Source organism: Fusarium verticillioides, chromosome 4, assembly GCF_000149555.1.
Source record: "Fusarium verticillioides 7600 chromosome 4, whole genome shotgun sequence".
Lineage (NCBI taxonomy): Eukaryota > Fungi > Ascomycota > Sordariomycetes > Hypocreales > Nectriaceae > Fusarium > Fusarium verticillioides.
In genome coordinates, this window is record NC_031678.1 from 3895085 (window position 1) to 3919557 (window position 24473).

Here is a 24473-nt window from a genome sequence, read left to right on the forward strand (position 1 = left end):
GTTTTCCAGGTAGTCATTTCAGCGCCTATGCTCTCTATATCCAACAAGTAATAAAGTTCTATTCTAAATGATGGCAATTTCTTTCTCTTCCCACTTTTGTGCTATGAGATACCCAGTATCCTTCTCCTCATCGTCATCAGCCGAACTTTGTGCTTCAAAGGAGCCTATTCTGTAATATTCGCCCTCCTTCTCCGCCGGATACACCATCAATCCGTACAAGTTTTCAATCTCACTGCGTAGCTCATACAAACAAGTAGAGAATGCTATGACCAGAATCTTATCAGCGAGAAGCCTCGGCGTGTCCGTGACATCAACGTCCCAGTTCCATTTGATACCGCAGGCAATCTGGCTGCTATACTCTGGCGTAAACAACATTTCCTTCATCAGCTCATCGTCGTCTCGCTCGTGGTGTGCTGCGACTTCTTTCAAAGATGTCACTTTTGTTGTCACAGCTAAAGTGCCGCGGGTTACTTGGCCAAACAAGTTGTCGCCAACTTTGTCAGTGGTGATGTCGAGGTATTCGCACTCGTACTCCCAATCTCCACCGTCAAACTCTAAAGTCTCACGATTCACAGACGAGAAGTTCGAATCCCAAGAGACTCCGCCTCTATGGCCAGGTGCCTATACCGCAGTGACTCAACGTACTTCTCAAGCCCGCCCTTGTCACGAGTATTTCTCTCAAATATCAGATCCTTAAAGATGTCATCAACCATAGGCCTGCAGCATATTCACTACCCGTCGCTAGAGAAACCTGCTTGGCAACACCTGCCACTGCAGCCAAGCGATCTGATTCAAAGCTAATATCCATGGTCGAGATGCTTTCCGCGCAAGTTCTAAAGAACACAAATGGCTGTGCATCTTGGTATCGCTTACTGTGGTACTCATTCAGTCCTTTCTGGATAACTGCCGTGTCATTTCTTGCGCCGTTCTCGCAGATCAGAATTTCCGGGCACCGAAAGAAGACAAACGTCGGGCCGAAGGTGACCAGTCTAGCAGAGAAGTTGACTTCCTGCCATACCCACGCTCGGCTGTACCACTTGGAGTCTGTGAACTCAAAGGTGAACATGAAGGAGGGTGTGATCGCCTTGACGCCGTATGGGATGATGGAATATTCTCGACTCTCGTTCTGGAATACGGCATTTGAGGTTATTGGCGTCTTGACACGGATTCCAGGGTGAAGTTTGCGTTGACCAAGAAAGCCTTCTCGACAGCCGTTCGACGACGAGGGGCAAAGCGTAACGTAGGCGTTGCGAAAGATGTCGTTCATCTTCTGGCTTTCCACCTCCCAGTCCGCTATATCAGCCTTACCCGGCAAAATACAGAGCGCATCGACCCATAAGTAACGCATCTCTAACGCGTCGCAAGTTATGATAGCATCGCGAACGACGGGAGACATTGCGTCAATGCCAAATCCGTCGAGTCTCTCCGACAGGTTTGCGGAATTTGCCTTGGGCTGGTACGCTGCATCATCTGCGTTTCCCCACCAGTAGCTTAACGCTGCGTATCTCACCCTAGGCAACCCTTCCGTCTGTATGAGCTTTATGCGTCCATTTGCTTTGTATTCGCCAATATCCAGTAATCGCGCAGGAGTAGAACCTGAAGGCTCCCATGGATGACAGGTCGATGCACAATGATCAATGGACTTTTTTGCGAAGTTTAACGTTTGGTCTGATAGAACCTCTGTAAGAGAAGGGCGCAGAAACGGCATTCTATCTGCTCATAGTTAGTGCATCCTCATTCTCCAAAGACAAAGTCATACATACCGTCGTCGGAACATGGTAAGAACTGTGCATACGCTAGTGTATCATTCAAATCCGTGCCTTCACATATGGTGACGGAGTAATCGGAAACCTTTCTCGGCTCCACATGAATCGGTGTGGCGGACCTTGACACATAGCCACTAACAGGCCCTTTGTACTCGGTCGAAGGATACTGTGAGACAAAAGTGTCTCGAGTTAATTTGCATAAGCCACAGCCAGATTCGGCGGAAGCCGCGAAGCCTGGTAGTTCAGGCCAAGTGTCTTTAAACCGGTACAGAATCTTGCTTGTCTCGTACGGACGATAACCTTTGTTGTTGATGGGGTTATGATCTAGCAAGAAGTCTATATCAAGAACTCGTGAGCAGTTCTTGCATAGCTGCGAGATTGGTGGTGTAGACATTACAACCGATTTAGACGATAGGTCGCTACCAACAAGCTCATAGAGTCAGATTTGTTCTTCATGATCTTTTCCGATACCCCTCCTCTGATCCCTGTACGGAACGGGTGAATAGTCAGCCCGGACATCGTTAAGGTATCTGAAACACCGACTTCGATCAGGCCAGCCTCTAATCAGAAGCGCACATTTTATATGAAGCTATTCAAATTCAACCACCGCCAACCGCGACTCATAGTCTCATGGCTAGATTTAGCAGACATTATCCAAGTTGGCTATGGAAGAGTACCATGCTGACGACGCCGTGAGGCCGTGATTTGATTAGATTCTAGTGACCACTGGCTGGGTTGCGTCTAAAAGCTTCGTGAAAGCTCCAGAATGTTGATGGGTGACCAAGACATGAACCATTCCTTTTAGTCTGGGTCGGGTACAGTTTTGACCTTTGGAGTCAGTCATCAGACCATCTAGCTTTCCAGCCAAAAGCAAGACCTTAGGCGATTGTGAGGGTAATGAGTATATTGCCCGTATGTGTTTATTGGTGTCCTTTACCTTTGTGGCCTGGGGGCTGAAGCCTCTTTTAAAACCCGAACCTTACTGCAGGGTACAGTTTTGTATGCCTGGGTTGAAAAGGCTGCCCGTCACCTCGCCAGGGGCTGGCTGAGGGGCGAGGATTCCCTGAAGAACCCTACAGCCAGGAAGGTTTTTCACTTATGTAGAGTACGTGATGTCATCGCTGCTTGAGATAAGGGGGCTGGAAGCATTTTTATGAACGAAGAACCTAACGCTCCGCCTGACAAGCTGCGTATATAGTTTACTTTTCGTCGTTCATTCGAAGCTTCGCAAACAGTCTCAATATCTCGCTGGCATCTTTCATTTGCTTCTCAGCATTCCAAAAAGCCTATTGCGTTATTTTTGTTGTGCTGCCCAGACTCCACGGTCGTCGAAATCATGTATTATATATTACATTTTACCTATCAACCTTAGAGTGACGGACAATGTTAGCTTTTGCCTTCGGAAACCACGTATAGCCACTGGGCCCTTGTAAAGTTCAAACCCTAATCTAGGCGCAAAGCCCACTGGCTTTAAGTTTAAAGACTGGCTTTTAGCATGAAGTTTATGAAGTTCAACCTTTCTATTAACATTTCTGAAGACACACAGCATGGAGCTTAAATATTCGCTGGCCCATTATTTAAATAAGTGGCTTTCCCGAAAACTGGAGTCTTCCCCCAAACATGTTGCTGTACACAATACCATTTGAGAAAGGAAGAGGGGAGACCGTACGCAGATATCCAAGATGTTGAAACTCTGGCTATGTCCTCTCTTTAGCTGCTGCCGCAGAGGTATGCCTTCAGACTGTCCAGGTAAGACTCAGAACCGCTTTCTACCATTGCTACTAACTCAAATGGAAGGTGAGGTGGAAAGCGGTCCTCCGATGAGAACGGATGAGGTAAACAACCCGATCAGTGTGGAGATGCCCACGATAGACACCGCCAAAACCTCAACGAATTCGCTAATCCAGGAGACGACTTTGGACAACGATCAAACAAAACAGGTTAAGTCTGAACCGGATGCCTTAGTTTCGCTAAAGACCCTGGCGGCATCGGAAGAGCCACATGCCGAAGGTCCAGTCACTATTATACAAGACGAGTATGAGGGCTTAGCGAGATTATTTTCACAACCAAAGACCATAAAAGGGGTTCTCCTTACTGGAATTTACTCTCAGCCGCAAGTCTCAACTGCAAATAACACATTTAGCTTGCAGCTTGCCATAAAGAAAAAGCTCGACTAACCTTTGACTGCATCGAAATTGGCCGTTCTTCCAGAAGAGACAATCTTAGATATCATTCGCCAAATATATGAAGGCACTGACCAACAGTCTCGGTGTGCATTCTTTATCCTTCGGCAGGTATCCCGGCAATTCAGACGTCTGGCTAGAGAAAAGATTTTTCTATCCCATCCTTTTTCAGACAGAGAGTGCTGTGCATGGTGTGTCGGTTATAAAACTGACTCTACTATTGCTAGATCGAAGCACAGGAACTTGATATACAGAAAAGTCCATTGCTTCGAGCGCAGGATAGGATGTGAAGACACAACAGAACTAGCAAATCTTGTCAGAAAGGACAAGATCTGCGAAGTTTGCCAATTGGAAGTCGAAAAGAGACAGAGACGTGGTGTTTCATTGACGTGCAAGTTTGCCGCCCGGGACGACCAAGATTGGGTTTACTGCCGTATCTGCCATGTTGAACATCCATCTTCATGTTTTTCCCGTGAAGAATTGCAAAAGAAATCAAAGCGAGCATGTATTGCCAAAACGGGTTACGTTCGTCTTTACGAACACAGGGTCCTGTTTTGGCATGACATCAAACACCAGGCTATGCGAGCGGGTGGGTTGACAGAGGTTCATACCTGCAGCCATCCAAGTCATTTGGAAAACGATCTCAGTCATTACGAAGTCCCCAGGGCCAAGATAAGTGGCTCTGATGACGGTAGGCTTGGCCTGTCGCTGTCACTCACTGTCGTCTCGGCGGAGAAATGTCGGACTCTTGTGCCAGGTCAGAATAGCAACATAGCACCCGACCAAGTACTGGAGGCTATTCAATACGTTCGTCGGCAGGGAGCGCAGTGTATTGTCCCTGAGCGAAGCACGAGAACTCCTCTTGAAATGGACGCTTTCTTCCCCGCAGACAACCCTGGATCAGAAGAGAGGATGTGGACACCCATCAGCAAATGGCCCAAAGACGGCGAGCTCAAGGACCGCGACGATTGGGGGAATCGTGCTCACGGGCTGTTGGTGTTTTGTGAGTCTCGCCGCTGCGGGCCTGATAAATCGATCACTCGTCTTTGCTTTCGGTATGAGAGAAAAACATATGTCAGAAATTCCGACTGGAATGGACCAAGTCGCGACTGGTACCATGCAATCAGCCCAGAATCATATACATATTCTGGACCACCAGGCGTTCCTGGGGCGTGCACCAATCCTTCGTGCCGAAACCACTACCCATTTACAACGGATTCAAAGCGCCACAGAGTTAGTTTGCGGAGAAACGATAGGATGCCAGTACAATCAGAATAGCACTGAGAGAGAGGATGCAAGTCCAGAAGTTGTATATCGCAGTTAGACTGACAGGGTTGAGAATGTTGACTATAGCCCTTGTTATGTGGAAGCATGTGTTTTGGATCAACTTTTAGGGCTTGAAGTTTATCCCGCATATATAAGGATAAGAATGAGCAGTGGTACTTGAAATCCATAGCTAAAGAGAGGATCTATACTTTTATGTCCTATTAAGAAATGATTTCGATCAGGTAAGCCCCCAATTAGATGTATATATTCTTTTTTCGGTAAATGCAGCTGGCCATAGTATGTAATGTTATAACCAGAACGCATTGTACAGATTGGCTTGCCTTCTGAGAGCTATGCAGCCAGACTAAGAAGATAAGGCCAATCGGTTTACCATTCTACTAAAGACCAGTCTGTTACCAAGTCTCGAAAACTAAGGGAAGTTAACTGGAAGGTTGTTCTAGCTCAGGTACGTTTAGGGAGTAAGAAAATATGGAACCTAACTTCAGGGTGATAAAATAAACTCTATAAAAGGAATCCTAAACTTATCCCAAGTTTATTCTAAGTTACCTAAATCTTTTAATTGGCTAGGCTTAAGGTCCCGAGTTTTATTAAAGGTGTGTCTGGGTTAGAAAAGCTATCCAACACTTCTTTGGTGGCTGGCTTATTCCACTCTGAGGCCAGCGACGGCTACAATATAGAAATGCATGTGCTAGGCATTACCCAAGGCGTAACGTATTTGTGTTTCATCTGTTTGCAATGCACGTAACTTGGCTCGGTAATTTGCGACTCTTGGCCACTGGGAACGTTCTGCGCAATCGCGCATTGAACACGCACCAATGAAATGATGCCATGTCATACCGTGAAAAGACCCTTGGGGCTGTGGTGAAATGTACATTCAATGTCACAAATCAGGCTGTGTCTGTTTTCTGGGTAAAAACGCAAAGACCCTCCGGGCAATCTTCCCTCATTCATCAGCTCTTTACCGTTTGAAGATCCTGTTGAGTCTTCCATGAAAAGTCTCTTCCTCACTGCTTTCATCCCATAGTCAGCAGCCAGTATCAGCGACCATGGAGCCCGTGGGTGCTACTGCCAGCATACTCACGTTCGTGACTGTCGCGTTTTCCGCTACCAAGTCAATTTACGGTGCCCTGTCAGCAATCAAAGACGGTCCCGAAATCCTCAGCTCTATCAGCGATGAAGTCTCCCAGCTCCAGAGTATTCTTCAGAGAATATTGCAAGTGGTGTCATCAACAGCGGGACCTGCCGATCGATCAAAGCTTGAGCAAATGGTCAAGAAATGCAGAGATGATTTGCTCGGATTTGAGGCCAAGCTTCGCCAACTCGATGTCGCAGGAGCCGATGGCCGAAGAGGCCAATTATGGCGAAAGTTCAAGATCTGCTTTGAAGAGAAAGACCTCGATCGGATCCGTCTTGTGATCGGGAGGCATGTCCAACTACTCACACTCTATTTGGGCACCATGCAGGACCAGCAGGCGTCGCTCATCGCAGCACAATCAACCGAAATACTTGCCCATGTCCAAAAACTCCAGCAGTCATCACCTGCAGCCACACAGTCAAACGAGATACTTACTCGTATCCAAGAACTCCAGCACACATCTCCTACCGCAACACAACTAAATGAAGTGCTTGTTTCTCTCCAACAGCTTCAACAAGATATTGCAGTATTGAAAGTATCCAGCACATCTGCTCAAACTCAAATCGGGTCGTCAGGCATTTCACAAAGGGTTGTAGAACTCGACGACGAGAATTCACCAATCTCACAGCAGACCACTCTGGATGATACCATCAGTCGATTGATGCAGTTACTGGAAAAGAAGCCCTGCACTATTGAGTTCGATGACGCACAGGAAATATTCGACGACCTGGAGCGCCTATTGCAGTCTATTCGGGATGATGCACAGTCTACAAAAGCCGAGGAAGAGGATCAGGATGAAGATACAGACGTCTCAAAGGAGATGAAGTTATTCACAAGTCTGATTTTCTCAGCCCAATCTTTGAGAGTCAACCAAGCCGGTAAGTCTATCTGCCATATAATAAACTAGTGCCTAACTTGAAAAGAACCGATGAACTCCTTCGAGGTTACTGAGCCAAGAGTTGGTATCCTTCAACATAGAAAGCGCAGAGAAATGGACACTGGCGACAATGTCCTTACAGTCACGACCACAAATCAGCGGAGGAAACTTCTGCCAGCGTCAAAAAACGCTGCAGACAGCAATGTTTGTGGATGCGGGTTCCTTGGAAATCTAACTGTAAAGTCTAAGGCCAAGAAGAAAATGATCACGGTATCTGTACGCCGGGGCCTGGTCCTTTTTGATCGATTCACAAGCATGTTGCCACGAGTAATAGTGTGCCAGATTCTCCCCAACGACTCGCACGTATTCCAAGTGGCATCAGAGGGGTCTATTCAAGATCTTATGAGATTGATAGTTGAGAACAAAGCTAGCCTTCATGACCATGATGAGAACGGCTGGTCTTTGCTCCATGTAAGCATTCACTATGCACTGATCTATGGTTTGCAATATGTATTAGGCTAACTATCCTTCCCCTCATCTCAGCATGCGGTCGGAAATCTTCCAATGATGAGATTTCTTATCGATGAGGGGTTAGATGTTAACGAGGTTGCACAAGACAACCACGAATATCACACCAGTGAAACGTATTCTCTTTTCATAGTCCCTAAGTTGAACTTAAACTAATTGTTATTGAACAAAGGAACCCTCTAGTTATAGCACACGATCTTCGCTATGATGATATCAACTTTTCAGAAGTTCTTTTATGTGCTGGAGCTGATCCGACTGTTGACTTGAAGGGTCGAACAATGTTGGTCAAAACCTTGACCTCCATGGCCCACATTGAGGTGAGATGATCATTGCATAATCGGGAACGAGTTTATGGCTAAAGTTAAAAGACCAGGAACATACTATACCGCACCTTTCGTATTAGCCCATTCGTGCTTCCAGGCCCTCGGCCTGATGATTACGATCTTATGTTTAACTTCTGTCGCACATGGCCAGAATCCTCAGCAGAGGACTTCAATCCAGGGCAAGAGCGGCAAACTTTGGACCTTCTAATCAGCCGCGGCTACAACTTACCGACTTTCGAATGGAAGCAAACGGGCCTTCACGGATTCTTCTCAAGCCAGAGAAAATCATTCTCAAGAGTAACCGAGCGACGCGATCTGTTAACTTATCTCATCTCTAGGGGCGCCGACCCTTGCACAGCCGATAATTGGGGTGAAACACCATCATACCTCGCATATGGAAGCATGTGTGGGCCCTGCTCCATGTCGCAGTCCTCTTTGATGGGTGATCTATGGGACACTGTTCTGGACATTTGTGGCTACGACATCTCAATATTCCGGCGCAATTGCCCGCGGAAAGCAAGTTATAAAAATGGCTATAGCCGTGAAATGTTCGAAGAACTCTGGCTTGGCAGGGAGGAGCGCTGCCCCTACTGGAGCGATGAGCCTTGGCCAGAGTTCTCAAATGAAGAGGCGGTGTCCACTTTTGAGTCGCCACTAGTCCGGGGCTTGTGCACAAATTGCAGATTTTGCTTCAGTGACTACTATGGTGGTCCTTGTTATAATTGTGGAATTTGTCTTTTGGTCTTCCAGTACTCCTGTGCTGAAAAATCCGACCCTGATCATGAGCACAACTCCAGTTGTCCACGCTCACGGGTTGGGTATTTTGAGCGGTCTGAAAATGATGGTCAATGTATTTTCAAACCGAAGAGATCTTCAAATTGTGACTCGGATAATGACGAGCTTGATGACGACAACATTTTGTCCTCGAGCGATGAATTTGAAGATGAACAGTCACTGTCAGATCTGCCAGTAACTAATCACTGGAGTTATGGCTCTGAGGAAATTATTTCAGAAGACGAGTCAGATGGTGGAGTTTCATTATAACCTTTCAAGAAATAGAGTTCTTGAATGCTTAGTAAAGTGTCAGAGAGGCCAAAAACCTCGGGATTCTATCCTAAGTAGTGAAAAGATTTAGACGATTTAGTCTAAATTTAGAGGAACCTTTGCCGAGTTTACAGGATTGTCTTCTAAATTCAAGCTTCGTGTTGATCATTCATAGCGATAACTCAGCAAGCTCGACGACGTTGTCATCAGCTCGGAGACAAGCTTATCAGGGCCAAGGCCGAGCATAGGCATTTTGTCCTTCAGGCTTGCTTTTTTCTCATCTACTGCACCAGACGCAAGAATGCGTATGCCCGAATAGTCCGAGTTTCGCTGCTTAGGGCTCTTCTGCTGCCACATCCACCACAAACGATCGATCTGTGTATGATGCAGCATGAAGAGAGGGTCTGTATGAGAGGGTATGTTAGTTACAAAACAAGCCGAGGCTCTATTTCTTTCGTTTGAAGCTTACCGTTGGGTGATGTGGATGGAATGAGATCTCCCCCAACGGCTTGATGGATAGCACCATGTGGTCCATTCTCAAGATCTGTGGCAAAAGTACTGAAATTCATGGAGGTGTTTATTATCTTCGACACCACCTGTGGCGAATAAGAGTTGCCTTGGAATTTGCCGGCCTGGCCTAAGCCGTCGTTGAACCCGCGATTCAGGCAATGCGGCCTCAACGTATTGTCGTAGTATTGCACAGTGAAGTTGTTGAATGCGCCATCGAGGACACACATCGTCAAGGGGTTCGGCCGCGCCGGGCTCCCAAAGCCTCCGTTCAAGCCGTTACCACCAAAACCACGCGTCTTGTCGTTCGAGAACACTGGGCTTTTGGACATGTCTTTAGAATCGATTGTCCAGTCCCAATAGGGCATAGAACCGCGATATCCGCATTCTCGTAGGGATGTCTCGTAGAGATGCACAAAGTATCGGTGCCAGGGCAGGAATTGAGCCACAAAATGGACTCACCAGGGTCAGCATCATGAGCCTAAAGATGAGGGATGTTGAACTCACTCTGGATATTGAGCTTTGTATGAACATAAGGGAAGTCGTTGTAGTGAGATGTTTTCAAGCCAATCTTGGAAGGAAGCTTATCCAGACATTTCACGGCGCTGATGTAGTCTGCTTGAGCTGATTTTGACAACTCCGCCACTCGACTCTGGTCTGTACTTGAGAAGGCGCCGCATACTGGCTTGGTGCTGCGATAGTAAATACGACCAACAGCGCAATGGTGAATATTACCAACTTCATGTTGATGAGAAATCGAGATGCATAGAAACCGAGAGTCAGTTATCGAGCTTGGCTCGCTGTGTTCTTATATTTATTGCGCATTGATGTGGGTATTGTGAGCGGCGTCGCCGAATTCCAGATTGATGACCAGGGAAAAGTAGCTCTTCGTATTCGATTACTTTTGAGCCGATCAGACATTGATTGTGCTCTAGCTTCGTGCTAGCGCTCCGGCCATTCAGGGATGTGGCCTATATTTACCAGTCTCAGTGTTTTGAAACGAATCTAGCATCGGACCGCTATTTCGTCTCGAGATCTCTTATGCTATGGTCTTTACCAAGACATAGATTATTCATGGCTCAGTACAAAAAAATTGGCTGCTTGTAGGGTGCAGTTGCGGGTGCAGACTTTCTTAGGATCAGTATTCATCTTACCTCAGTTGATGAGCAGGCACGAGACTGGAGACATTGAACGTAGGTGGCTACTTCAATTGATTCCTGACACGAAGGACTTCTATGTCAGTACAAATGTACTGAGCTTGGGCCGGCGTTTGCTGAATGCCGGGGTTGCGGGGTAGACGGGACTCGGGGTAGTTAGACGCCGCGTTGTCTATTACCGTGGTCTGCCGCGTGACTCGCTGTTTATTCTCTGATGAAGTTTATGCCAGATAGAGTCAAAATGAGTAGAAATCATTTTCTAATAGATCTAACAAAAGTCGAGATAGAAATAGTAGAGAGCATGGACACAGAAACTTTAAGATGCCTGGATCGAAGTGAACTGAATTGTTCGTGAGAATGGGAGTCCACTCCACATCCCGATTATTTCACATCCATGAGGGGCCGAGTAGCCCCTAGCTAACGGTGTTTGACCCCGCAATGCCCCCCGGGCTTCCGATTATTTAAGAAGACGAATAGCCATGTTGGATTCACATATGCATTCGCCATTGAAAGTCTGGGCATAGAATTCAATAGTAGTCTCGATTTACCGTTTTGTCATCTTCCTGCTTGTCGCTATGAGCGGCTTATTTGATAACATTCTGGGCCTCTCTCGAGAAGCTCTCCTCGCAGTGCTCTCTGTATCGCTATGTCTGGTTTATGTGTCAATCAAAGTCAGTTACCGTATCTCTGCTGGTATCACCGTCTAATCGACAGTTTTGCAGATCGTCGGCCGTTTACTCTTCAGTCCCCTTCGGCATGTCCCTGGACCATCCTCTACCAAGCTCAGTGGAGCAGCAGTTTGGCTCAGTACCATACAAGGCCGTCGCGTTTACGTACGTGCATCTTCGGCTATCCCATTCGAGCTTACGCTGACACCAGAACCGAAATATAGAAACTGGAGGAATTGCACAAGAAGTACGGCCCTATTGTACGAACTGGCCCGAATGAAGTATCCATCAGTGACTGGCGACACTTGCGCACCATCTATCTCAATAACAAGGGAATGATCAAAAACCCGGACTTCTATGAAGCTGCTACCTTTGTCGGTAAAGACAATATTTTCCAGATGATGTGAGTATAGTTGTCCTTCATGTCATTCCTTCCTGGATTCTGCACTGGCTTCATATCGGATGGCCTGATAGCTGACTTGACATGGCAGAAATGTCCAACAGCATGCCGCACGAAGAAAGATGAGCAGTCCTCCATACTCACTGCAGTCCGTTGCGCTGCTAGACCCCTTGATCAAGGGCAACGCCCGACGTCTCGCCCAACGGCTCAAAAGCGGCACATCATCTCCCGTCGATGCCTACACATTCTGCGGTCTTTTCAGCCTCGAGGTAATCTGCCAAGCTGGCTTCGCGAAAGACTTCTCCAACGACACCAACGGCGCAGCAGCTCTCAAGCTCCTCCAAGCAATGGACGGAAGCGCACTCACCTTGCTCTTCGACGGCGCTCTTCCTTTTGTAGCCAGGTTTGACATCGGGACCAAATTACCAGGTGCCATTGGTGACTCATATCTTAAGCGAGAGTATTGGCGCAAGAAGTCTTATGAGATGGTCGATCATTTTCTCGAGAAGAGTGCTGATGATGAGAAGTACTTGCTTACGCCGTTGGCTACTGGTGTTGATGGATACTTGGGACGCAAACTTACTCATGAGGAGCTTGTTGAGGAAGCTATGGGGTATATGTTTGCTGGATCGGGTACTACATCATCAACATTGACATACCTGCTGTACGAGCTCTCAAAACCAGAGAACGCCGCTATTCAGGAGCGTTTGCGCACGGAGGTACTGGCGATATCAGATGATGATATCGTGGCTATCAGAAACAACGCATACATCAACGCAGTCATCAAGGAAACATTACGCGCTCACCCAACGATCATCTCAACCATCCCCCGCCTCCTCACCGAGCCCTTGACACTCGGCCAATACACTCTCCCATCTGGCACCGTTATTGGAATGCAGAACTGGCTTCACCACCGTGATACCTCAGTCTTCCCGGATCCAGAGAAATTCATACCCGAACGATGGCTTAACGAAACTCCCGAGATGAAATCCGCTCTTACTCCGTTCAGTCTTGGTAAGAGAAATTGTATCGGGCAGAATCTAGCGTGGCAGGAGCTTTATTGGGCTGTAAGCGAGGTCATGCGCTCCGGTTCAAGGTTCAGAGTTGCGGAGGAAATGAAGGATTGGGAGATGGAGATGGAGGATCGGTTCAACATAGCTCCGCGGGGGAGAAGGCTAATGCTTACCGTTTCGCAGGTCAATTAGGGCGAGTTGTTAGAAAATGGGTGATTGAAGGGAATGGACGGCAATTGACTGACTCCCGCTAGAATAACATGAGGTGCGCAGAGAGGCCAGACAGTCTTTATCTTATGAGAGTGAATAACATGGGTTTCGGACTTGAAATACAGATCGCAATGGTTCATAGTGATACTCGAGATTCATGTATGATCAATGACAAAGTATTATATTATACAGGCCGTATATTCTAATCATGCATTTTGAACGCCAAATACCCATTAGACAAATAAAATATGTAGTACAGTCTTGAAGTCGCATTATTCTTCGCGTCAGGTATCATATGGCTTCCCCCAATCTTCCATTCATCACGCCTTCTGCTTCGACACCGCCCTGTATCGACTAGGCAACCCGACATTACTCCTCTCCGCCGGCGGGATGCTCTGAGCATAACCGCCATAAGCCGGCAGCGCAGGCTTCACCGCCGGAGCCAAGCTTCCACTCGTTCCCGGTCGTTGCGGGATGCTGCCCCATGAATTATTTGACTGGTGCTGCGTACCATACGTCATCGTTTGTATAAATTGCATTTGGTCCTGAATGCCTTGTGGTATTTGCTGACGTATTTGCCCAGAAGGCGTTTGCGGCCGAGATAGTTGATGTGGCATTGGCGCGCCATATGGTGAAGGCATATATGGTGATGCACCCGTCAAAGCAAACGGATTCTGCGGTACTTGAAAACTAGCACTCGGCGTCCCTCGGCGGGAAGCCTTAGCGCGTTCCTCATTCGCAATAACGCTGATCAAACCGCCTGTAAACATGGGCTTCTTCGTCTGGAAGGGATCCTGAAATGGGTCTTGGAAAGGATCTTGAGGGAGATTTGTTGCGAAAGATGGTAAGCGTAGATGAGAACCGTTATCGGGCTTTCCCTGCGCCGAACCAGGTCTCATCATGTGTTGTTGTGCGGAAGCTCGGAGATTAGGGTTTGATCGAACGCCCGCCAAGCGAGACATGCGATCGCGCTGACTTCGGGCCTGCAGCATCGCCAGCGGGACGTCGTCGTCGCTATCATCATCGGGGATATTCATCCATGGACCTTGTATAGAGGGAATGCGAGAGTGTTCTATTGAGGGGGGTCCTTCGGTCGTCTTCATCATTTGTTGTCGGTACCCAGCGAGGTGCGCTTCTTGACGTTTTCGCTGATCATTTTGCTTCTTTGGTTTGTTGTCGTCGTCGGAATCGTAGTTGATGTTTTCTTCTTCGTCTTCGCTGTTCTGTTCCTCTTTTCGCTTTCGGTAGGCTTCCTGTGTCATGACACTTGGTGTTGGGGAAGTACGGCCTGGCATTTTGGCGGTAACGATGTGTACAGTAAAGACTGAATGGATGGGGAATGGTTTGTGGGTTATCACAAGGTCACCACGCGTTGAAGGATAGAATGACAGAGAAGGCAGCGTATTTTGAGGCGCTGCTGTGCTGTCCTTCTTGTATAAAGTTCGTAACGGACAATGTCATAGAACTGCCGGGGCTTTTGCTAGCTTCTACGGGGCTCATCCCTGTTTACAATCAGGTACTAGCGCCCCGTAGCTAACGTCAGATTGATGACCAAAGCGGGTATGGCTCCCTCCCTGTGCACTCCTCCCCCAATAATTCATGATCCAAAGCCGCAACCAGAAACGTTTGTGGCTGGCTGTGTGGTTTAAATAGTTTCTACAGAAGCAACGTTTCCTCCCAACAGATACCCTTTGCCTCACTGTCTTCGTATCTGTCCACGTATTCTTGTGTTTGCTGCGGTCGGAACGTCCGGGTTCCGCTTAGCGCTTTGATGACATGCGTTTTTATGCTTCGGAGAGACCGTTACATAGCGCGTTGAGGCTTAACTGGCCCGTCCCCCCCCCCCCTTTTCTTCGTCTCTCATCCCAAGTCTTGGGACTTTGGCTCAAGCCAGGGTTCGGATAATTTTAGAAACGCTGACAAATTCAGCAGACTTCTCAGTTTGGTGATATTCTTCTCAACGTCTGCATTGTTCCGTGCAAATTTGATGACTGCGTATTTTAACCTCTCTCATCTCGATACCAAAGTTCTAATTGAACAGAGTTTTCACTTGTAAAGCTTATTGTAGAGAGACGGGCAGCTTCTCGTAAATGGACCAGGGGAAAGTTGGGCCCAGAACTTTGCAAGCTCGCGGGGCAAAAAACCTCGTATAGATAAAATCGGAGCAGGATATTTTCCGCTAATCAATTGGGGTGAGCCCTGCCCGCGATGGGGCCTCGGGTGTTATTTTAAGGCTGGGAATGACAAAGCAGGAATTCTCCTTTTCTACGCCAAGCTTTCTATTTATATCGTCATCCAATATTCAGCGGAGAGATCTATTTTGAACTCGCTTCATCCTGTTTTCCCGTCAAAATGCCTGCAATATTTCTATCGCTATCATTGACATTTGGAGAACTCCATTTACAGTGGCATTACAGCTTCGGGCTGACTGCCCATAGCGACGTAATGGGGATGGAATGGCATGCTTCCCCCAGGATTGTTGATACAAGCTTATCCTTATCGCGATAACGATAGCACAATTACCCTAGAGGAGCAAAACTTGCCTTATTTCTGTAGCCACGCCGTGAATGTCGTCCATGGGTGCTTTTATGTTCATTCTCGTGTTGAACTAATTCATTACTCATCTCCAGGAGTATTTCTTGGCAGAATGGAATTTGTAGCTGCTGTGACAGCACGAAAAGGCGCGTTTCTCGTGATGGCTATGTTTAATCATCCCCAAATCGTCATTGCGTCGACAGGCATCCGGGATGTTCTCCATAACCCATTAAAAAACTTCAAGTAGCTCAATCATATGCTGATAGAGTAGAGCCGGATAGGTTACATTATCGCTCCTCTACGTTTGGAAAAGTCGCAGTGCTCACCAATTGATCGGTGATAGGGAGATCTGATGGATGACAACAACAAGCTGCCCGATATGCTTTGTTTCTGATATAACTTTGATGGCGCGATGAGCTGTTCATCGTCTCAGTTGGCTCGATTGACCTCACCGCCAGCGATTATCGTCACCATTCTAGATGTCTCAGCCAAGCCTCGCGACAGCTAATTCAAAGCGAGAAGTGACAGAAGATTAAGCTAAATGCTCAATTGGGAAGATTGACATCGAGATGCTGAGATATCTTGTCTGCAATGGTACAGACTTGCAGGTGAGGCAGCAATCGATCTTGAGTTTGCGACATTTGGGTCTAGCTGTTTAAGCCAGCCATTGTGCTCATTCCTTGTGCTTATGGAGAGCTTGGCTGCCAATTCTTTGGCGAGTGGTTCATCGTAACCAACCTTTGAAGTCACTCAACTATCTCGAAACAGCTACACTTCTGATCATGGAATCTCAGTCGAGCTACGAGGTTCCACTAGATTGGGGCCTCATCTCACCCAGCACAGATCCGGATTTAGTCCTTCCCGGGGCCGGTACGCAATGGGAAGAGACTTGGATCGAATTGATATGCCGTCTCTTGATCTTTCCATCAGTCGCATCATAGGATCTACACCTCTTGCTTTTCGACCTGACGTTGAGATCCCAGAACTGTCCGAGATCGATCCAGAGACTGACGAGGGGCCTGAGACCCCGCCTGATGCCGGTACTAGCTACGCAGGGTGAGATAGAAGCATCAAGTCCGACACACCTGCCCCTCTTCAGCGAGCTACACTCATCGGAGGCGCTATCGTGCATAATCTATGTCTTGTCATTTCAGATGATGAGATCAATAGCTTCGCCCACCTTCCCATACAGCCTATTTGAGCGAGCCAGGGACAGCCGGCTCAATTGGTTGCCAAGATCCTGGACGATGAGACCGGAAAGCCTCCAATGCCTTTTCTTATCCTTCCCGATGAACGTCGAGGTGGCCCCGACATCAAAAGTGCCGAATCTGCAGCGATGAAACTACGCACGACTTGGAGTTCCTTGTTTCACAGTCCAGACAAATCTGGCTCTGAGCCTCTTCGTGGGCCTTGACTACCCTCGAGGGGCATCACCCGAAGAGAAGAAGGGCGAGGAAAGCGAAAAGGAAAAGCTTGGGGATCTAAGATGAAAGAGTTCGTCTTATCTGGAGACATCGATGACTGTTGGTGGATCAAGGGCCTGACTGCCAAGTTATACAAGTATAAAGGTAAGTCACTATGTCCGTCCTACGCCTCTTTTGACCGTCTTCGTGTTGATTATATTTTCGACATGAATTTGACTCATCATCAAGACCTGAGAAGGATACCGTTGATACACCCGAGGACCCGAAAAACACTGAGGACAAGCCCGGCGAACCGAGTGGAAAGATGGTGCCTTGTCTGACGAACAAGATACCAAACCAAAGGATGGCAAAGATGATGAGGGTGAAGACAGCGAGGACAATCATGAGAACGGTGACGATGAACCTGCCAGAGAGAAGATCAAGCTGAACACGGAAAGCTTCAGTGTCGAAGGCCAGCCGTTGGGGGACGATTGTTTCCCTCCATTAACGACTTGAACCTCAAGAACCTTCCAGTGGAGAACATGGAACTCACCTACTCCGAAGAGAAGAAGAACTTGCTCTTTTAGCCTAGTCTACAACTCGAAGTGGACGTGCCGTTTAAGGATAACCATGCCTGGGCTGGTGATGCCTTGAAAAAGCTCTTTGGACCCAAAGACCATCCCAAGTCCATTCATCTGAATGCCCACTTCGAAGACACGCGCGACTGATCTAAGAGGCCTAAGATTGACAGCTTGGTGCTACAATGGTATTTTTCCACCACTTGCTCTCATGGCTGGGATCTTCTGAACTTAGGACGCTGGGTATCGAGACTACAGCCACCAAAGCGACCAAGAACAAGCCATCGGAGGAGAAACCGGAAAGCAATAAGACTGAGGATGAAAAGCCAAATGGGGGAGAGTGATAGCGGTGACGAGATAGGGAGCGGAGATACCCAGGCGACTAAGCTTTAGCAATTTCCATGCAACTGAAGAGAATCCGGACGATGAATGAAAGCCCTGAGGGTGATGACAAGGAGGGCAAGTAGACCGAAACGAGAACGAGAATCAGCATAAAAGAAGCTGGAATCTGGATTATTAAAACCAGACAAATTGGAAAATATCTATGTATTCGAGAACGTTTACGGGTATGTCCAGAGGCGTACTTTCAAAACATCGCGTGACGGATGAAAGATGCCGAAATTCAGGGTCGTCATTAGGAGGAGGGGACTTTTTGCAGCTAGGGCCAAGCCTCGGAATGTCAGCGGACCAAAAGTTGGGAGAGGGAACATTTAAAGTCCAAGGACAGATATCACGAGGTATGCTAGACAGGCAACTGGACAGTCAACTGCTAACATAACTAGATGGCAACTTTTTGGAGGCTGAGGTAGGTGAACTTACACTAAATGACATCAAGAAGATACACGCACATATATCGGGCCGTAAGCTACATGAGAAGGAAGCTAAGAAGTCAGACGATGAGAAAAAAGCGGACGAGAAGAAGACAGCTGGAGGTAACGAAGTCACCTTCAAAGGGATGAAGCTCAAGCTGTCGAGCAAGAAGGAAAGCGCTTGAGCTCAACGGAAAAGTCACTTTCAACAAGCATTCGAGCGCAGTCGGGAGTCTGGCTTTTATGAGTGACAGGGTGACGGTCCAAGGTGCCATCTTAAACGTCAAAGTTCCTGACACGGAGATCGTGATCGAGAAGGCGGGATTGGAAATCTTTTTTGGATTCAAGTCTAAGAAGATCGAGGAGAAGCTAGATGAGAAGAGTGATGATGGCAACAACCCAACTGGTGAGAACAAAACCGAGGCATCCGGCAAGGATTAAGATAGTGAGGTAGAGGAGAAGAGTGTGGTGAAGTCCAGAGACAAGCTGCCAACTACGCAGACGTTATTTGAAACAAAGAATGATGACAAGACAGAAAATGAGGATGGTGACGAGTATGAAGAGAAAACATATAGTGATAGAGACAATAGTGAGGAGACAAAAAAAGCTTGAGGCGATTAAGAATAGGGTGCCAGATGGCGAGGTTTGGATGAATAGTCTCAATGCGTTGACTATTACTGAGGAGAAACTTGATGATGATTCGAAGGAGAAAGACAGAGATTGGAACAAGGATAAAGCAGCAGAAAACAAGAACGAGGAAGATGAGAAAGAACAGAAGGAGCCAGATGACTGGGACGTTCTGGGAACGGTCGATGCGTACAACTATCCTGCTGTCTAAGATGAGTATAGACCTAACACTGCAAATTGTTGAGTTAACGTTTTAAATAGGCCTACAGTTTTGTGCAACTATTCCCTCCTTCCCGCAACTCGAGGAACTTAACGGAAAGAAGAGATTGCAAGGACTGACGCTCATCTTATCGATGACCTTGACCAGTAAGATCAGTGCGACTATTGATCCATACCTTCACAGCTTCGGTACCAGCATAGCCATCAAGCCGCTCACGGAGCCTGAGTTGAACATCCACGCAACATACACCTTGACGTTCAAAGGCTTGGACCCTATTTCCGTGAAGGAAGTCATTGTTGGATCGTTCCAGAAGAAGCTCCTCATCTTCCATCTGAACCCCGAGGGCAAGTCACAACTGTTTTACGAGTCACACGTATCAGGGAATGAAAGGCACGAGAAGAGGTACCATGACAATTCCGAATACCGTAACCTCACTAGGCATGGGCGCTGTAACCTTAGAAGGCGAGCCTACCTGTTCCACCAGGGGATTCCCCAGGAGACACTTCGATATAATGTCTTTGACGTCGAAGATGGGAGGGCGACTCCGACATCAACGCCGGCGACGCCGCCGTAGGCTTTATCGCTATTGTGTTCAATGACAATTTATACCAGTTCTATCTAGTTAAAAACGGCCCCTCCTTCCTGAGGTATCATTATGTTACTTTTGACGGAACGGGCTGGGAAAAGGAACGTATCCTTCGTCGGGCTGCGACGTCCGGTGTTACAGCAGCACTTTACCAGAACAGGCTGTATTTGATATATCAAGGCTTCTTCAGGGCTGAATCCAGGCAACTGTGATATAATGTATTTAAAGGGTAGCGCTCCCCATGTTTCCTAAGGAGACCGGAGCCATGAGCATATCGGACTGCAATAGTGTCGAAGGATATATTTCTTCTGTTGTATATGGCGAATAGATTTGGGTGTTCTATAAGAAGGCTAGTGCTTCGTGCGTGTATAGACATGTATTTGATGGGGGTAAGTGGGTTGTTGGGCTGGTTGAAGGGGTTCGGACGGAACATGGAGTGCCTACTATTGTTTATAGCTTATCTTGAGAATAGCAGTGCTGGGCTTAGAATAGTTTAAGATGAAATATCCAAATGTTAGACTATCAATTATCAAACTCGATCATATATTGTCTATCTCTAATCTGGTAACCGCGGAGTTAGTAGGCTAAAAGGTTTAAGTCATTCTACTAGTTGCCTCGACCCAGTGTATGGGGGGATCACACTGCTCGCAGGACAGTATGTAGAAAGCTATAAGCAGAGATGAGATAGCATGAATGCACTTAGGTTCCGAAGATGTTCTTCGGCCAGATGTTGCCGCGCTGTCCGAGCGTAAGCAGCCTCACGGGATGTTTTATCTCTAGCGCTTATCATGTTAGCCCGATGACTAACTGCTGAAAATAGGCTAGTATATAATTACAGGCGCTAAACTACTGGATTTCATGAGTTACTACAGTGCTTGAGGGATTTATATATATATCTCGCCCTGCTCGGGTCGTGCTCAATAAAGCGCAACTAGCCTTAAGATCACGGAAAACTCGGAACCTTGGCGTAAAGTAATGGCGCATCAACGAGTTGTTGCTGCTTAAAAGAAGGCGAACGCGTCTAATTTCGAAATTCTGTAGACATCAAAAGCTTTCGAATCTACGAATCTACGAATCTTCATAGTACCGCAAATCTCAGCTTGGTAGGATGCAAGTTTTAGTTCTTGGATTGCCTCGGACGGGTACACAATGTAAGTCTCCATGTAAACGCTTATTGTTCTGCCTGCCACTTATTTAACAACTATACCATTACAGCCCTCGCTGATGGATTGGCAATACTTGGCATCTCGCCGATCTACCACATGCGAGAAGTAGGAAAGAATAACCATGCGGATCTCTGGACAGCCCTCATGTATCAAAAGTTCGATAAAGATGGTTCTTCACAGCGCCAGGGAGATCTTGTCACAATCCTGTCAAATTACAAATGCGTTGCCGACTACCCCGCTGCCATATTTGTTGACGAACTGCTCGCAGCTTATCCTGAAGCTGCCGTCATTTTGACAGTGCGATCGGAAGACTCATGGGCAAAGAGCATGAAGCAAACTATTGTGCACTATCTTAATCATCGGGTGATTGACGAAAAGACTCCAATGGCGGTCATGTCTAGAACCTACAGCAAGTTCTGTTGGGATGACGACTTTGAGAAGAATGGCCTGGCTCTATTTCGACAACACAATGAGCAGGTGAGATTGGCAGCCACGGAGAGAAAGTTCCTAGAGTACACAGTGGGTGATGGTTGGGAGCCATTATGTGCTTTCCTAGAGACGCCTGTCCCTGAGAATATACCTTTTCCGAAAAAGGATGATTGGTTAGGATACAAGAAACAGATACACAAGTAAGAGATGTTGTTTACCGCTGAATTGACGGATACCACCAAAGAGAGCGCCAACATATAGCGACCAAATATTGCCGAGGGCTTTCTGACTAAAAATCGGCAATATCCTGAAGTAGGTAGTGGAAGGAATGCTATTTGCCTCGTAGCGTCAAAGGGTTGTGCCGCTTTGCCGGTCAAAGCGCAGAGTCGAAAGATTTATCGCATAAGCCGGCACTTTTCTTTCCGAGATAAACTCAAAATCACGACCGGCCGCAGCCAGCGCTTAGCAGAGCCTAAAGACCCATCCCATACTAGGGAAACTCGCCTGTCTAGTTAAGCTTACGGCGCGCTTAGCTGTATACTCTATTTTCTGCGACTAAGCGCGTGTTTCTGTGTTCAAGTAGTAGCGACTTGCTATGGGTTGGTTTTTAGGATACAGGAGGTCGGATTGTGAGAAAGGTTCGATGCGCTGTTTCTACTTACTAGAGCCAACAGTCATCACATGTGCCTCGCGAGTTGTTCCGTTCCATCCGTGCCCCCGCATGAAAACCCTTGTCCAATCCATTTATATACGGAGTACAACCAACAACCAACAACTAGAGCCAACAACCAACACGATCAACTTTCTCAATCATTCGAAAAACCAAAATTGCTGGGAAGCAACAAAAACGAGAGAAATATCCGAAACCAGCAATAACCGAAAGCAGAGTCTTCCCAAACATAAAAAGGCCATCTTATCCCCCAGATACACATATTCTCTGCACCCTTCCAACCAATACTATGGGGGATCTTCAGTTCTTACTCCTCATCTTCATTTTAGACGCCGCCGCAGTCATCATACGCATCTCATCAGGACAATGGTCAACCTCAGCAAAACTTGGGTTACTTGCCTCGCATTTAGCCTTGTTGAGCCGAGTCTTGGACTCCATAACAAACAAGGTCAACGCGTAGGCTACAATCCTCTCGTCAAGCAATGGAACGGCCCAGACTCCAATCTCACGGCAACTTTGGACCTCGTTGATCCCGGCCACGTCTCCGTGTTTGAGAAGCGTCGCCACATCGATGTCACGGCATGGGCTACAGTGGCTTTGGCTGCTGGTACTACCATCCTGGCTGCTGAGGCGGGCATGAATATCTACAAGCAGGTTGCCGACATTATCAAGAGCAAGTCGAACCACAATTCATGCTCCATGACTACTGGCACCGACTCGAACGGACATATCATCGAGGGCTACGCATACCTGGCGACTACGAGCGGACATGATTGCAAGACCACGGCCGAAACGAAGACTATCCTTGCTGCGGTGAAGGACTGTGCTGATTGGCAGCATAAGCATGGAGCTATCATGGGCTGTTGTGTGCTGTCTCACGGCGGAACTTGGAAAGGTCATCTACGTCTCACGTCTCAGCCTAACAAGTACCCAGCACATGCGGTGAACTGTGATTAAGAAGCTGGTGGGGTTCGTAAAGCTGCGGGGGCATAGTATACCTCATGTGTTCTGGCTGGTATTGGTGGAGACATTCTTGGGGAGGATATGTATACTGGATCATTCGTTTGCTGGTCTCTATGGTAGTGAATTAAATTCGACACTTTCCTTTCTATAGCTAAATATTACATGTTGCTTGTGAAACCTGTATCTTAGGGAATGGAAGTCTTTTTCTATGAAGACAATCATCGACGCTTGAATCCTTGGTCAGATCGCAGGCCCTCGATCGCTCGATGTTCAAACTTGTTATGCTTGCTGCAGACGCCTCAAAAAGATCGGTTAAATTGACGATACTGCTGCCAGAAGAAAGGGTCCTACACGACGACTGGATCTTGCTGGGGTATACATTGCGCCTACTGCATAAACCAACTGTGCCTGTCCCAGTGGCATGTCCGGAATTCGTTACTTTGTCCATCATGCAGCCTCTGCTAACGACAACGTAGGCCAATGGGAACACATAACCTGACAGAGCTTTAGTGGCTGTGACATGATCAGCGACAATCGGATGATGAACAGCCCTGAACTGCATAGTCGCAGCGCTGTGGTCAAGTTCTTCCTTGGCCCCAGTCACTATGGCCTTTATACGTTAAATCCCCGGGATAGAAGTCTCTTGTCGATATACATGCCTATTGGTGTAGTTGTCGATATGGTTTTAGTTAAGATATTGCTAATAAAAGACTAGTCTTGTTAGTACAGGAGCCGCTATCTTGAAGATCTGGGGTGTATTTGTGGTATTAAGCTAACCTTTCTTAGCTAAGGGATTAGAGGCATCTTTATATACCTCTAAGGCTAGCTAAGGAGTTATTATTTAAGTTCTGATTATATTAGCTTTATATTATAACTATTATAATAACTATTAGTTAGTTATTGTGGTATTAATGTCTAAGTTATAGGCTAGAAGTGTTATTTATAGTTAAGATTTGTGGCTGTGAGCTTATTCCGGCAGAGAGAACCTAGTCGATATACATGCCAAAATGAGAGGTGGCGGGCAAGCTGAGGGACTTTCCCAGGCTACTCCAGCCCATATCAAGGCGCGCTGGCTGCATGTGCGGTCCCCAACGTCTGGCTCATAAGAAGGGAAGGCACTGGATGCAAGCATCTACCGTCAAGGCTATGGAATCACACTTCAGGCAGCATACCACCAATTCAAACAAGAGGTATTTTTGGAGGGGAAAGGGAAAAGGGATAGGTAACAAGTAGAGCATGGAAGTCTCAATCAAGTTGCTTGATATATAATCTCTTGACGACACCTATCTACCTTGTATAATTTCCACCCAACGAAACTAGTTGACACAAAAGTGGAATAAATTCCGAGCCCTAGTCCTCCATATGAATAGACAAAATCATCACATCGAT

At 47.1% G+C, this 24473-nt stretch overlaps 12 protein-coding genes across 12 annotated transcripts; 9 read left to right on the top strand and 3 right to left on the bottom strand.

The window, feature by feature from the left end:
- Window positions 1–8: 8 nt before the first annotated feature.
- FVEG_12401 (hypothetical protein) lies at window positions 9–2160 on the bottom strand (the record flags this gene model as incomplete). The annotated part of the gene is made up of 3 exons (XM_018901748.1): window positions 9–621; window positions 752–1713; window positions 1764–2160. The coding sequence occupies 3 exons, from the start codon at window positions 2158–2160 to the stop codon at window positions 64–66; spliced, it is 1917 nt and encodes a 638-aa protein (XP_018760298.1). The 3' UTR covers window positions 9–63.
- A 1288-nt stretch (window positions 2161–3448) lies between these two features.
- On the top strand, window positions 3449–5591 carry FVEG_12402 (hypothetical protein; the record flags this gene model as incomplete). The annotated part of the gene is made up of 6 exons (XM_018901749.1): window positions 3449–3494; window positions 3564–3801; window positions 4717–4952; window positions 5077–5182; window positions 5442–5457; window positions 5547–5591. 6 exons carry the CDS (start codon window positions 3449–3451, stop codon window positions 5589–5591), a joined length of 687 nt encoding a protein of 228 aa, XP_018760299.1.
- Window positions 5592–6282: 691 nt separating this feature from the next.
- On the top strand, window positions 6283–9270 carry FVEG_12403 (hypothetical protein; the record flags this gene model as incomplete). Its single annotated transcript, XM_018901750.1, has 5 exons — window positions 6283–7249; window positions 7295–7719; window positions 7792–7892; window positions 7949–8093; window positions 8145–9270. The coding sequence occupies 5 exons, from the start codon at window positions 6283–6285 to the stop codon at window positions 9141–9143; spliced, it is 2637 nt and encodes an 878-aa protein (XP_018760300.1). The 3' UTR covers window positions 9144–9270.
- A 38-nt stretch (window positions 9271–9308) lies between these two features.
- FVEG_12404 (hypothetical protein) lies at window positions 9309–10394 on the bottom strand (the record flags this gene model as incomplete). The annotated part of the gene is made up of 4 exons (XM_018901751.1): window positions 9309–9547; window positions 9613–10107; window positions 10158–10342; window positions 10390–10394. 4 exons carry the CDS (start codon window positions 10392–10394, stop codon window positions 9309–9311), a joined length of 924 nt encoding a protein of 307 aa, XP_018760301.1.
- A 988-nt stretch (window positions 10395–11382) lies between these two features.
- On the top strand, window positions 11383–13080 carry FVEG_12405 (hypothetical protein; the record flags this gene model as incomplete). The annotated part of the gene is made up of 4 exons (XM_018901752.1): window positions 11383–11478; window positions 11530–11640; window positions 11700–11878; window positions 11967–13080. 4 exons carry the CDS (start codon window positions 11383–11385, stop codon window positions 13078–13080), a joined length of 1500 nt encoding a protein of 499 aa, XP_018760302.1.
- A 144-nt stretch (window positions 13081–13224) lies between these two features.
- FVEG_12406 (hypothetical protein) lies at window positions 13225–14770 on the bottom strand. Its single transcript, XM_018901753.1, has one exon. It carries the CDS (start codon window positions 14391–14393, stop codon window positions 13419–13421), a length of 975 nt encoding a protein of 324 aa, XP_018760303.1. The 5' UTR covers window positions 14394–14770; the 3' UTR covers window positions 13225–13418.
- Window positions 14771–16510: 1740 nt separating this feature from the next.
- FVEG_17245 (hypothetical protein) lies at window positions 16511–16693 on the top strand (the record flags this gene model as incomplete). Its single annotated transcript, XM_018906499.1, has 1 exon — window positions 16511–16693. One exon carries the CDS (start codon window positions 16511–16513, stop codon window positions 16691–16693), a length of 183 nt encoding a protein of 60 aa, XP_018760304.1.
- A 426-nt stretch (window positions 16694–17119) lies between these two features.
- FVEG_12407 (hypothetical protein) lies at window positions 17120–17552 on the top strand (the record flags this gene model as incomplete). The annotated part of the gene is made up of 2 exons (XM_018901754.1): window positions 17120–17201; window positions 17341–17552. The coding sequence occupies 2 exons, from the start codon at window positions 17120–17122 to the stop codon at window positions 17550–17552; spliced, it is 294 nt and encodes a 97-aa protein (XP_018760305.1).
- A 738-nt stretch (window positions 17553–18290) lies between these two features.
- FVEG_12408 (hypothetical protein) lies at window positions 18291–18864 on the top strand (the record flags this gene model as incomplete). Its single annotated transcript, XM_018901755.1, has 3 exons — window positions 18291–18351; window positions 18397–18546; window positions 18602–18864. 3 exons carry the CDS (start codon window positions 18291–18293, stop codon window positions 18862–18864), a joined length of 474 nt encoding a protein of 157 aa, XP_018760306.1.
- A 208-nt stretch (window positions 18865–19072) lies between these two features.
- FVEG_17246 (hypothetical protein) lies at window positions 19073–19844 on the top strand (the record flags this gene model as incomplete). Its single annotated transcript, XM_018906500.1, has 2 exons — window positions 19073–19255; window positions 19320–19844. 2 exons carry the CDS (start codon window positions 19073–19075, stop codon window positions 19842–19844), a joined length of 708 nt encoding a protein of 235 aa, XP_018760307.1.
- An 893-nt stretch (window positions 19845–20737) lies between these two features.
- On the top strand, window positions 20738–21859 carry FVEG_12409 (hypothetical protein). The gene is made up of 2 exons (XM_018901756.1): window positions 20738–21007; window positions 21072–21859. Exons 1-2 carry the CDS (start codon window positions 20965–20967, stop codon window positions 21653–21655), a joined length of 627 nt encoding a protein of 208 aa, XP_018760308.1. The 5' UTR covers window positions 20738–20964; the 3' UTR covers window positions 21656–21859.
- A 175-nt stretch (window positions 21860–22034) lies between these two features.
- On the top strand, window positions 22035–23723 carry FVEG_12410 (hypothetical protein). The gene has a single exon (XM_018901757.1). The coding sequence runs from the start codon at window positions 22047–22049 to the stop codon at window positions 23076–23078; it is 1032 nt and encodes a 343-aa protein (XP_018760309.1). The 5' UTR covers window positions 22035–22046; the 3' UTR covers window positions 23079–23723.
- The last annotated feature ends 750 nt before the right edge of the window (window positions 23724–24473 follow it).

What these genes read in the sequence shown, in the direction of transcription:
- FVEG_12406 (XM_018901753.1), bottom strand. Translation starts at nt 14,393, where the DNA reads ATGCCAGGCCGTACTTCCCCAACACCAAGTGTCATGACACAGGAAGCC.
- FVEG_12409 (XM_018901756.1), top strand. Translation starts at nt 20,965, where the DNA reads ATGCAAGTTTTAGTTCTTGGATTGCCTCGGACGGGTACACAAT. An exon ending in GCCTCGGACGGGTACACAAT is followed by an intron (nt 21,008 to 21,071) that starts GTAAGTCTCCAT and finishes ATACCATTACAG; the next exon opens with CCCTCGCTGATGGATTGGCA.
- FVEG_12410 (XM_018901757.1), top strand. Translation starts at nt 22,047, where the DNA reads ATGGGTTGGTTTTTAGGATACAGGAGGTCGGATTGTGAGAAAGGTTCG.